The sequence below is a fragment of the Tripterygium wilfordii genome, chromosome 23 (genome assembly GCF_013401445.1).
Source record: "Tripterygium wilfordii isolate XIE 37 chromosome 23, ASM1340144v1, whole genome shotgun sequence".
Taxonomy (NCBI): domain Eukaryota; kingdom Viridiplantae; phylum Streptophyta; class Magnoliopsida; order Celastrales; family Celastraceae; genus Tripterygium; species Tripterygium wilfordii.
Window position 1 is genome coordinate 9879925 of NC_052254.1, and position 11745 is coordinate 9891669.

The window sequence follows — 11745 nt, forward strand, 5'->3', positions numbered from 1 at the left end:
TTCCTGGGAATATTGACATCTTTTTATGATTACACATTTCTCTATTAAAAACCGATTGGTTGGTTATTTTTTTAAAAAAAAAAATTACACATTTCTCTATTAAAAATAAAACCGAACCAAAAAAATCGATCATGAACAACATTTAAGAAAAGATTTTGGGAACCTTTCCTTTACTGTTTTTAATGGTGGAGTCCAATAATTGTTCATATAAAATCAAAGTGCAGCACCTGAAAGGGAGCTTTTTTCACTTTTGTAATTGATAAACAGAAGACAATTATTGCCACTTGTCATGCCTGTGATTCCAGATATGATATACAATAACAAATAGTTGTCCTCTCTGTATTTCCTGGAATCTTTTTATGATTACATTATGCTTTCCCTGTCAAGAAATTTAATCATAAATTTCATGTGCACAGGCTTTACCAGCTATATATTACTGAAACTACTAACTGCATGAGACTTCAGCTCTTGTTAACACAGATAGATGATTCCAGTTCTTAACCATCAACAACGTATTTTTTTGGAGAAAAACATGTGATTGTAACTTTACAGTCAAGTGTGTTTTTGCGAGAGTACTATTGGGATGGGTGACCTCCTGGGAAGGCAAAACCGTGCAGGCCCGATGTATCCATGAAAACCGAACAATCCAAAGTGGACAATATTATTGATGTGTATTGAGCTGGAAATTCTAATACCTCTTGTGAATGTGTGTGAAAAAAGAAACAAAAAGAAAACAAAAAAACATGCATAAACTAATTTACACATCTAATGGTGGTTGTGTTGTGCTCCTATGGTAGTGAGATTGTGGAGTTCTTGTTTCTCTGTTGGCAAATAATTGGACTGTTCTGCTTGCAATAGGAAGCCAAAGCCTCCTAACCCTTTTCTCCTTAGCATTATCGTTTCCAGAATCATTGATTTTCCTCTTCATACCCGAATTCCCGAATCGCGAAAGAGCTGTGATATCAGACATTGATCTTCTGTCTTCTGGGCTCAAAATGCTTGAATCTGATGTAGAAGGTAATGTTGGGATTGTGGCTTGGTTGCTACTTTTGTTAATTGTATTGACAAATAGTCTCTTCATCTCCATCTCTCCCTTAATTGCTCTTGAAGTAGTTGAATTGTTGTTACTCCAACCCAATGAATCAAATCTGTTGCTTGACATGTCGTTTAGCATGTCCGATTTCAAGAACATAAGGTCCGAAGAGGTAACGTTGCTCCATCGGTTCTTGAAGACAGCATCAGATACTATAATCTGGTGATTGAACTTATGCAGTACTGATTTATCATCTTCTTCTTCTTCGTCTCGAATTAATGAAAGCTCTTCCTTATCACCACCAGTAGTACCAGTACCTTTTTCGAGTTTTCGAAAGCTGAATCTCGAAGAAGGTCCGCGAAGATCTTCCTCTCTTTGAACACAAATCTCAACATTTGAGTCCTCTTGGAGCTCAGAATGGCCTCTGGAGAATCTCATACTATTCGAATATGTGAAAATGGTGGGATCATCAGCATTGACTTTGTGCCTGCAAAGAGGGCAGCTTGAGTGTTTCTCAAGCCACTGATCAACACAATTGATATGAAAGGCATGTTTACACTTTGGAAGCAATCGAAGGATCTCGATATCTTCGAATTTAGAGAGACATACTGCACATTCAAGGCCTTGTTTTGAGCCTTTAAGAGAGGAGAATCTGAAGAAAGGAAGAGACTCTATGACAGTCTTGTCGATCCCCGAGAATCGAGAACTCGATCCAATCTGTCTAGCATGATTAACAGAGACACCACCACCACCACCCCCGCGACACTTTGCGTAGACAAGGACCATAACTGTTAAAGCAAACATGATGACCAGAATTGTTATCACAACAGCAAGACTTGGTCTAAAGCTTGTGACAACATCTTCTGAACTTTCTTGGGAAAAGGAAGATTGTGCTTCAATCTGCCAAACCAAGAACAAGAAGAAGAAGAAGAAGAGATGTGAGAGCAGAAAAACTAGTGGATTCATTGGAGTTTTCTGGGTCTAGAAATCTCTTCTGAGCAAACGAAGGGGTAGCTTTATATGGGTTTGTTTTGTTGTTCATGAGACTCTAAATATATGTCTGTTCTTTTTTCTATGTAAGTCGTCAGATATCTTGGTTTCTTTCTATGTTTTTATTTGACAAATTGTTATATAATAATGTGTTTGTGGGGCTTTTTTTAAGTTTGAAATTCAGTAGTGATGACGAGGTGGAGCTGCTTTTAGTTGTACACAAATTTGCCTTCTGACTTGGGAGGCAATGAAATGCATGACTCAGAACAAAAATTTTGGTTATAAATATTTTAATGACAGATACTCTAAACCGTAAACTCTAAACCTTTTCAAAAAACTGGGATAGATATGCTCATGTATAGTCCAAATTAAAAGGATTATCATCATGTCTAATCCAAATTAAAGGGATTATCATCGGTCGTTGTCGTGTTAATTTGACAAATAGATGATCAAGGTGGATTTGGCCTGTAATTAGAAGTCAAAAAGTTGTAGTTTAATCTAGTGCTGCCCGTAGGAGGGTGATCTCACCTTATGAAAAAACCACCATTAAATTCTGGTCATGGATTACATGAGCATTGACAGCTAAAACATCCACAGCCAATAAGAAAACTGTTGGCCTGGTGTTAGACATAAGGCATCCCCATAAGCTCAATCTTACAGATAATTCATAAGAGAGAGAACTCCCTAGCTAAAACTATGAAAGAGGGTGATAAATCACATCAAATTCCAAGCTAGATGCTAATAGGATATGATGATATCACCAATCCAAATCAGTTTTCAACTGTCCTGGATATCAACTAATATGTGAGTGACCAACGTGAGCAGCAGCTTTTCAGATATCAGAAGCACCCTATTAACCAGAGCTATCAACTAATATAATTTACATTGCGACGACATGCCATGACACTTGTCTAGACAGCCACTAGTGTGGAAAACAAGTTCAATACATGTCTGCCTACAATTAAGTAAAATCAGTTCCATGTCATTCATTCTTGACCAAACAGCCAAACTAAAATTGTCAATGAAGCTGAAATCAATAATGTAAAGTAGACATGACTTATTCAAAGACTGGCACAAAACGTGGAGCGTCCGGGTCAGATAGCAACTTCATAACCATCATAGAATATAAGTTCAGATCACTTCCTTGAAAATATTAAAGCAGGAGCATGCAAGGATGAAAAGTACAAAAAGTGAAACAGAAATACTTATAACATTAAGGTGAGATAAGCGGATGATTCTACACATTATTACATACAACTGCAACATTAGATGGAAATTGAAAAGGAAAAGTTATAGTAACAACTAGGCAAGTGCAATGAGAACAGTAAGGAGGAATCTCACAATTGGTATATCATAGCCAGGTTTCTGTCCACCACGCATCAGCACTTTATTAATCTAGTTATGAAAGGATGGCAGATCTCAACTTTGAGCAGAGGCAGCCGGATTGGCACTTGAAAAAGTCGCCAAACCACTCCCACTGTCTGAATTAACATTGCCTTCAGCAGCATGTCTAACAAACTCTTCCAGAGACATGTGGAAACTATGGCAAGCACAAACAATCCTGATTTGGTTTGTACTATACCTGTAAGTAACACCAGAAATTGTTCTACCATTTGGACCAGGCCCAGTGGTAGAAACCCATGGCAGATTTGGATAGGAGCCACTTCCCCCAAATTTTACATCTGCAGCAATACCTGGTTTTATAGCAGAAAAATCAAAAGAGATACCTTCTGCAGCTGACCGGTCAGAAGCCTCCTTTGCCCTGAGGTTCATGCTGTTTCTTCTTTCTTCCTCTGTCAGAGAAGAAGAACCTTCTTCCCTGGCATGCTGTTTGCCATCACCACTGGCCTGCTCAAACTTCTTCCCGTCATATTGAGTAGCCTCAGATGTATTTCGTGCAACTACGTGCATGGCTGCTACATTTACACAAGAGGAATAAGGTTAAAAACCTCATGTCAAATCTGTGATAAAGTGAAATAACTTATCCAACTGGGTAGGAAAAAAAAAGAAGACTAATATCAAGAGACACTAATGACACTTAAAATTACTGCAAAGCCATACAGCAAGGTGTAGCCTAAGAAATAAATATTAGGATCAACCCAAAAATTAGTTTTACAAATTTAAATGCACGGTAAATTCAATGTTGATTGAAAGTTAAGTTTTTTAAATGATTACCACACAGGAAAAAGGACTGTATCCCAAAGGTTAGTTTTACAAATTTAAATGCATGGTAAATTCAATACTGATTGAAAGTTAAATTTTTTTTAATGTATACCACACAGAAAAGGAGTGTATCTCAATTTCTTTTGATTCTATGGTTCAATCCTTCAATCAAACTAATCAATCTAACATTTTCACTCATAGGCTGAGCAAGTTACCAATCAAGACCGAAATACCAAACATAAGAGTTCTTCAGAGGGTTGCTCTAAGTGATATGCACAATTTACAAATATTTTCGTCTTCTAGGTATTTTGCCATCTTTTCTTCATCTTTTGTGAGAGCATGAAGAACAAGAGAACTGCTTAATTTACAGAAAATCTTCATCTAGTAGATATATGTGCATAGAATGAAAATCAACAAAACTGAAAGAAGACCTTGAGATGTCGTCAAGCTGTCATTATATTTATCTGAATTTGGCGTGCCTCTACCAGCAAAGGAAGAATGGAACTGATGAAGCTGAGAGACAAAACCTGAGGAACTATCCTTATCCAACATTGGAAGATAGCCAAACATTATCTGGCTCCCTGTTTGACGATCACCATTTAGGGTAGATATGCTTTTCATGCCTGAAGAAGGATGGCCAAACGTACTGGCTGCACTTACAGCGTTAGAATCTTTCACAGTTACTGGATAAGGGACATTCATGATGTTTATAGGAACACTAGATGGCAAGTTTCCAAGCCTAAAGTCATTTTCTGCCGAACCGTTCAAATTTTTCTGCCCTTGTAAGTCCATAACACTGGAATTGGCTGACCCATGAACCCCCTTGGGTCCACCCTCAGAAGAACCGCCAGCTACAGTAAATTGTTTGGAACCATCATGATGGTGTGAAATTATCCTTGATGCTGAACCAACTTCAGACTCTGCAACATCTTCATTTTCAGCAATTGAGTCACTTTCGCTTGTAATTGATATGTGAGACACTTTTGACTTTTCTGGCAAATCAGTAAGATGAGCTTCTCCCTCATGCTTCTTTTGATTACTAATCTCATCAAAGAAGTTTTTACGCTTACCACCTGCTTCTGGCCTTTTTTCTTCATCTGTTTCCTCAGACCTGTTATAGTTTGCAACCCAGAGCCCCCTACCATTCAACTCGATAGAAGCATCTGTATCAACGGGTGCTTTGGAAAGAACATTGAAGAAGTTTTCCTGAGGTTTCATCGAGCCACTTTTTTGTGAGCCAGTGCTCGAACCCTCTCTCTGGCCACTAGCATTAAAGAAGTTTCTAAAGTCATCAACTACTTTGCTGCATTTATCACCTTCTTCTGTCTTTGTCTCAGAAGAGCTCCCACTTTTACCTTTGCATTTACTGGATGATCCACCAAAGCTTAGACCCAGGCTAAGCTCAAGGCCATGTTCATCCTCCATCCTCGGGAATCAATTTTATCACTATGGTTCAACAGCAAGCTCTTCCAATCCTCTCCTCTATTGGCAACAGCTCATGATCTTGCCACTAGGATACTGAGGAGACAATTATAATATCACATTCCAGCACAGAAATGAAGATCACTACTAAAATAATGGAGCCAAAAAAAAAAACAAAATCTAACAAAACAAGAGTGAGCATACATCGAGTTGAATGAAATTCCCTAAAGTCGCAAAAATAAGAGCTTCCTTAGGCATATAGTTGAAGTACAACAGGAAGCTGTGATGAATTATAGCACTGACATGTCATCTCATTAGATTTTCACAAAAAAAAAAAGGATAAAATATGCCTTTTAATTTCTAAAAACTATAATAAACAACTCCATCAGCTACCCTTCTCATGAACTGGCAAACTCAATTAAATCTAAAGATCTATCCAAGTGCCTATAGAGCACACAGAAAGAATCAACATATCCAACATTAATTATCTCCACTTCTCATGCACCTAGAAACTGCATACACCACCAATCAATCAACCTTAACATACTTAGCTGAACAAAATTCTTGAATTTCTACAAACAAATTCAATAAGAAGCATAAAGACCAAGATCTTTATTTTCATCAATTTTACTTTCCCCCATCTCGTCAACCGGGGAAAAAAAGATACCCAGATATGCCCAATCATCAAATCATCCACACAAGCCCAAAAACCTAAGAAATTAAATCCACCCAAAAACTTAATCCTGGAAAAAGAAATTGACCCTTTCATCAAATTCAAGAGCTGAATTCAGACAACTTAAAAGCCACAAATACAATAGAAAAAAAATCAATGTTACTGAATCAACAAATCTGAAGAATCATAGAACAAATAACCGAAACAAAGAAGAGAAAGAGGTACCTGATGAGAAAGAAATGACAAAAGCCCTAGGCCGAGATTGTCAAGGAAAACAGAGATAATAGTAGATAGAGAGAGAGGCAGAGAAGTACAAAACACAAAGCCACAGAAACTACTCTGTGGTATGCCAAATGTTCAAAACCATCCTTCTTTTTTTTTTTCTTTTTTTTTTCATTTTCTGCATGTGATTATCGTGTAGATTCTCCTTGCCGCTCACAGTATTGTATTCACAGCATATACACCACATTTTCTCTCGATTTCCTTTTTTTCCACTTGAGTGGGTCCGCCTGACCCGGTCCCTGGGCACTCGGCGGATTGGACCTTATATTTATATATTGGAGGCCCGCCCACAAATATTGCGGGCTGCATATGAGCCGGCCGGCCCAGTTTACATTTTTTTTTGTTATTTTCTCCGCTCCACTTGTATTTTAGTATATTTCTACTTTGGCCCATAGTCTTATGTTCATCCTCGTCTATTGCACCCTCCAATAGTCCAATGTGAAATGTCTGGTTCACATCAAAAAGTCAATAGCAATAGCCATACCATCAATCAATCATCAATACTATTAATATTTCGTGGGATTGGAGTGATTTCGTGGCGAGTTGGCCTACCTTATTTGTACTAGCCTGATGTTCTTAGTTGCTTCCACGCAAAAAATGTAGTTAGCACAATGCTTTTAAAGCTCTAGAAAGGCATATGTGGTAGTTCTTTTTCACCTATCCGCATTGAGCTCTACGGTTCAAGCATCTCAGCTTGATGTAATTGATGGCGATGTCTTCAGTGCTTCAATTGTTGCTCTCAGCTTGATGTGTGTGTGCGCAGCACGTCATTTCGTTCATTTGCCCAGCTCGGAATTACCTCACCGTTTTCCTTCGTTCTCAACTAAGGTTCATCCCTGGATTATGTCGTTGTTGTCTCGGTTATGTTTGTCATTGTGGAACTTCCGCTTTCTTTTTTATCTTCGACTATTTTTGGCCGCTAGTGAACTCCTTTGGTTTCAGTCGTAGTTCCTTGTGTTATTCAGCTCCTCTCTGTATTACCCTGAACTTCTTTTTCTTTTAGAAATTAGGAATGACCAACATGTGTTGAGTGTATATATATATATTTTAAATCATTAGAAATTAATACCGAGTGATTTGGGGGTGTACGAGTGGTTTTAAAACTGAAATTTGTGACTACAGGTGTAACTGTCAGGACAGCTTTAAAAAGCCATCCGGACAACCATAGAAGAAATTGAAACAGAGCTGGTTTCAGGCAGAGGTGTCCGGACGACCATTTAGGGTGTCCGAACACCTCCCTAAAATCTGCACGCGTGAATTGTTTTAAAAACACTCATTTCGTGATTTCTCCTCAAATACCCGACCTAAACAAACCGTAAACCCCATTTTCTCTCAAATTTCCTTCCTTCCATCAATCTAAGATCATCAACCAAGGTAAGATTGTCCTCTTTCAAGTTGGATTCATGACTTCTCTCTCTAGTTTACATATTTTTAAATTCCTCTCTTTGTCCTAATCTTTCAAGGTTTGAACCCAAACTCAAATCCATGAGTTCCTACATCATTTGAGACCTAAAGGAAACTTGAATCCCTTCCTTCTACTTGTCTCTACAACCCTGGTAAGTTTTCTTAAACCTAAAAGCTAGTATCTAGAGATTGGGTGATTTGGGATTCTAGGGTTTTATGGGTTTTGTAGATTTGGGGGAAATTCCTTAAATTAGATGAAATTAATTATTTACTAGGTTGATTTTGACTTGTTTATGGTTGTATTTCTAGATTCTATTGTTGATTGGAGTAGCAATCTTGAGTAGGTAAAGTTCAAGAACTTGGAAAGTTTGGGGTAAGAGAAGGTAATGGTTTCTTGATTTAATGGGTTAATTTGTGTTAGATATGTGAAATTAAAGTTGTTTGTATATTGATTGGAGGATGGGCTTACCGAATAATAGGTTGATTGAGGCCAGAGAATTGAAGGTTGAGTATTGGTTTACATAACTAATTTTTGAAGTGCGAGGTAAGGAAATTCCACGCTTTGCTATTCTCTTTGAATATGTCCTCCGATTAAGAATGTTTATTTTTTCTCATTGTTCATTATGATTTCGTTCTCGTCTTAATTGTCCCTAAGGGAGAACAACCCCATTGTGATTACTTTGTTATATGACTTGAGTTATATTGCATACCCTACATGTTCAGTCTTTTATTGAGCATGGATTATTCTAGAACATGCATCATGTAGAGGTATGTATGTAGGTTGTATGTATACTTCATTGCTTAACCATGTTGGACATGCATTGTAGTTGCATGGTAGATGTCGAGTTTGGACTCTTACATTTCCTAGGTTTGATTGATGTGAAATGTGGAATACCGGTGGGTTGTCAGGGTTCCTATGAGTATGGGAACGCTAGTGGGCCGAGTCAAGATTTCACACGTACTTGAGACACCATGCGGTGATGCCGTTGGGCTGTTCAGGGTCCCGATGAGTATAGGAATGCTAGTGGGCCAAGTTAGGATCCCGTATGGTGTTGTTAATTACTTGTGTTAGGATGTACATGATGTTAGTTATCATATTATTGCATTTATGCTTTTTTTTTACTATTTCAGCCTTATATTATTCATTCTTTCTTTATTATTCCTTATTGGGCCTTTCGCTCACCCTTTCTTTTCCTTATTCCCTCCTCACATGTGAGTCTAGTTTTGATACCAAGGTTGCGGATCAGGAGGAGCGTGTGTGACATGGATAGGCCACTAGAGAGTAATAGGACTAGATGGTTCTAAAATTTGATTATGTTATTAGTATTTTGTCGTACTTGTTTTCTCGGTTGAGACACGTTGTGTGATACCTCAATTCGATTGTTGGATGGACGTGCTCCGTATGATTGGGACTCCCGAATCGGGTTTGTGAATTTCGTGTCCTGATGATTGATTTTGCATGCAGGATTGCTCTTTACATTGGTTGTTTGATTATATATATTATTGTGTGTGGAGAATTTATATGCGATTGTTAGGTGGCCTGAGGCCCTGCCTAGATTTGGGAATTTATTGTTGATATGATTTGTTAGGTGGCCTGAGGCCCTGTTTAGATTTGAGAATGTATTTGTGATATGAATTATTAGATGGTCTGAGGCCCTGTCTAGGTTTGAGGATGAAATTATGATATTTGTTGCGCATTGACTCCAGGCTGGCATCCTCCGTAATAGGGGAGGTGCTATCGAAATTTTCGATGATTTAATGATTGAATTAATTAGTAGATTGATTAAGATGATACCAAAAGTAACGCATTCCGGGTCGGGTCGGGCCGTTACACTCTCAGTGGGTATGGATTTTTTTCCTGTCATTGATCTCTTATTTGCCTTCTGTTTGGCTTTATGCCTTCTGTTCTTCAAGTTTTCTTCTTTCGTGTGCGGCTTTTCGAACCAAAAATTTCTCCTTTTTTCTGCTCTTGATTCTCCAAAAATCTCTTAATGTTTTAGTGGTTTAATTACTCCACAGTGTTTAGTGGTGTTTTGTAGATTCTCAAGACTTTCCATCTTAAAGTCGTATGTGAGGGACTACTACCCATAAGGTTTTTCCTAAAAGACTTAGCCCATTCTCATTTTTAATTTTTCCCGCATAAGGGTTCTGAATAAATTGTATCAATTCCATTATGTCCTTTGTTTCCCCAAAATCTAAATTCAATGAAGTAGACTTTCTTATTTTGGTATCCTTCACTTAGACAATAAGGACAGAAGCCATATTGGTCCAGTGCGGATTATGTATGTTTGCATTATATGGTATTGTCAAGGTTCTCTTAATGTGAAGAAATTAAAATTGAGCGTAATTGTATATATTAATCTAAGAAATTAACATGTATCCTACGTACTTTCTCACACACATTGGATGTTATGGATTGCTAAAGCTAAAATTATTGACTTATTATTTTACTGTGGCAAGTTTAATAGAGTTTCACATCATCTACCCTCTATTGCTAAATTGATGAACCATGTTGAACACGTTGGGACAACCCAAGTTACCAACAAGCTGGTATAGAAAGACCGCCCTCCTTCATTAACAATAGTTTGTCTGCTTAGGGTCCAGGGACCGCATGGAATTTTCCCTCTAAGCCTAGTCGATATTGAGTCCAGGAGGCTAGGTCCAATAACCGATCCCCTTAAGGCCCATTCCTCAAGAAAATTGGTTGTTGTTAGTTAGGGAGTTGGGCCTCCCTTATATCTAGCACTTCACTCCTACATCGAAGTGATTTGGGATTGTACCATACCACCACGCTTCCAAAGTCGACGCCCGCGATAGCTTCACTCTAGACTTTAGGAGTCTACCGTATTTGTCTAGGTAGCCCTTTCCGCTACACCACTTGGTGTGCAAGGAAGGCACCCTCCACACGCGTAAAGATGGGTCACTTCGATACCATTTGGTATAGAAAGACTTCCATCCTTCACTAACAACAGTTTTTCATTTAGAGCCCACACAAATTTCGTCCCCTAAGACTAGCTCATACTGAGCCCAAGAGGCTCGGTCCAACAACCAATCCCTTGAGGCCTATACCTCAGGAAAATCAATTATTGGTAATTAGGGAGTTTGATCACCATTATAGCTTGCACTTCACTCCCACTTCTAAGCGATTTGGGATTGTACCCCAAGCCATATAGGTTATAGGAGTTGAAAGTTTGGCAGTGCTGGGAACTTTTAGGGAGAGTCAGGTACTGGAGCAGGTCTGGGTCTTTGTCGAGTTTCCTTCACATATGTGTGGTTATTAGTTTATGCTTCAACTCGACGACCACCATTGGTACCTTTTGTATTAATTCCTATCATAGTATAATGATTCATGATGAGAGCGAGAGTGACAAGTTTTGTGGAGACGTGATGGATGCACTTCAGAGATGGAGGGTTAGAGCAGAAAACCTCTATTAGCCTCTCAATGGTATATTTGGTTACCGTAACTTTCAGTATTGTGAGATATCAACTCTTTATGCAAGAGTCTCTCATGGACAAGATACTTTTGTTTCTTCAAATGACCTCTATTACAAGCCTTAATTATAGTTTTTCATGTATACAAGCTCTTTATTTTATAAGAATTTATGATAACTAATTAAAGTAAGAATTGGTGAAATTAGAGGCAATTCTATACCTTTGTCGAAGTCTCTAAGTACAAACGAGATGCAATCCTTGATTGGCCTGCTATCTATTTCATGTTCTTTATCTAATGAAAGTTGTTAGGCTTAAGATCTAGGGTTTTGGAGATGGAGAGCTCGAA

At 38.2% G+C, this 11745-nt stretch overlaps 2 protein-coding genes across 3 annotated transcripts; both read right to left on the bottom strand.

Moving 5' to 3' along the window:
• Positions 1-644: 644 nt before the first annotated feature.
• LOC119993240 (E3 ubiquitin-protein ligase ATL42-like) lies at positions 645-2331 on the bottom strand. The gene has a single exon (XM_038840267.1). The coding sequence runs from the start codon at positions 1997-1999 to the stop codon at positions 758-760; it is 1242 nt and encodes a 413-aa protein (XP_038696195.1). The 5' UTR covers positions 2000-2331; the 3' UTR covers positions 645-757.
• Positions 2332-3202: 871 nt separating this feature from the next.
• Positions 3203-6692, bottom strand: LOC119993239 (ninja-family protein mc410-like). 2 transcript variants are annotated; one of them, XM_038840265.1, is made up of 3 exons: positions 6507-6692; positions 4618-5704; positions 3203-3939 (listed from the first exon to the last, which is right to left on the bottom strand). In XM_038840265.1, exons 2-3 carry the CDS (start codon positions 5609-5611, stop codon positions 3443-3445), a joined length of 1491 nt encoding a protein of 496 aa, XP_038696193.1. In that variant the 5' UTR covers positions 5612-5704; positions 6507-6692; the 3' UTR covers positions 3203-3442. The 2 variants fall into 2 exon arrangements, with proteins under 2 accessions (XP_038696193.1, XP_038696194.1); XM_038840266.1 differs by having other exon boundaries at positions 3203-3936; positions 6507-6689.
• Positions 6693-11745: the final 5053 nt, after the last annotated feature.

Excerpts from the sequence above, each read along its gene's own strand:
- LOC119993240 (XM_038840267.1), bottom strand. The coding sequence starts at position 1,999 with ATGAATCCACTAGTTTTTCTGCTCTCACATCTCTTCTTCTTCTTCTTC.
- LOC119993239 (XM_038840265.1), bottom strand. The coding sequence starts at position 5,611 with ATGGAGGATGAACATGGCCTTGAGCTTAGCCTGGGTCTAAGCTTTGGT. Across the intron at positions 3,940-4,617 it reads CAGCTTGACGACATCTCAAG|CAGCCATGCACGTAGTTGCA; the intron begins GTCTTCTTTCAG and ends GTGTAAATGTAG.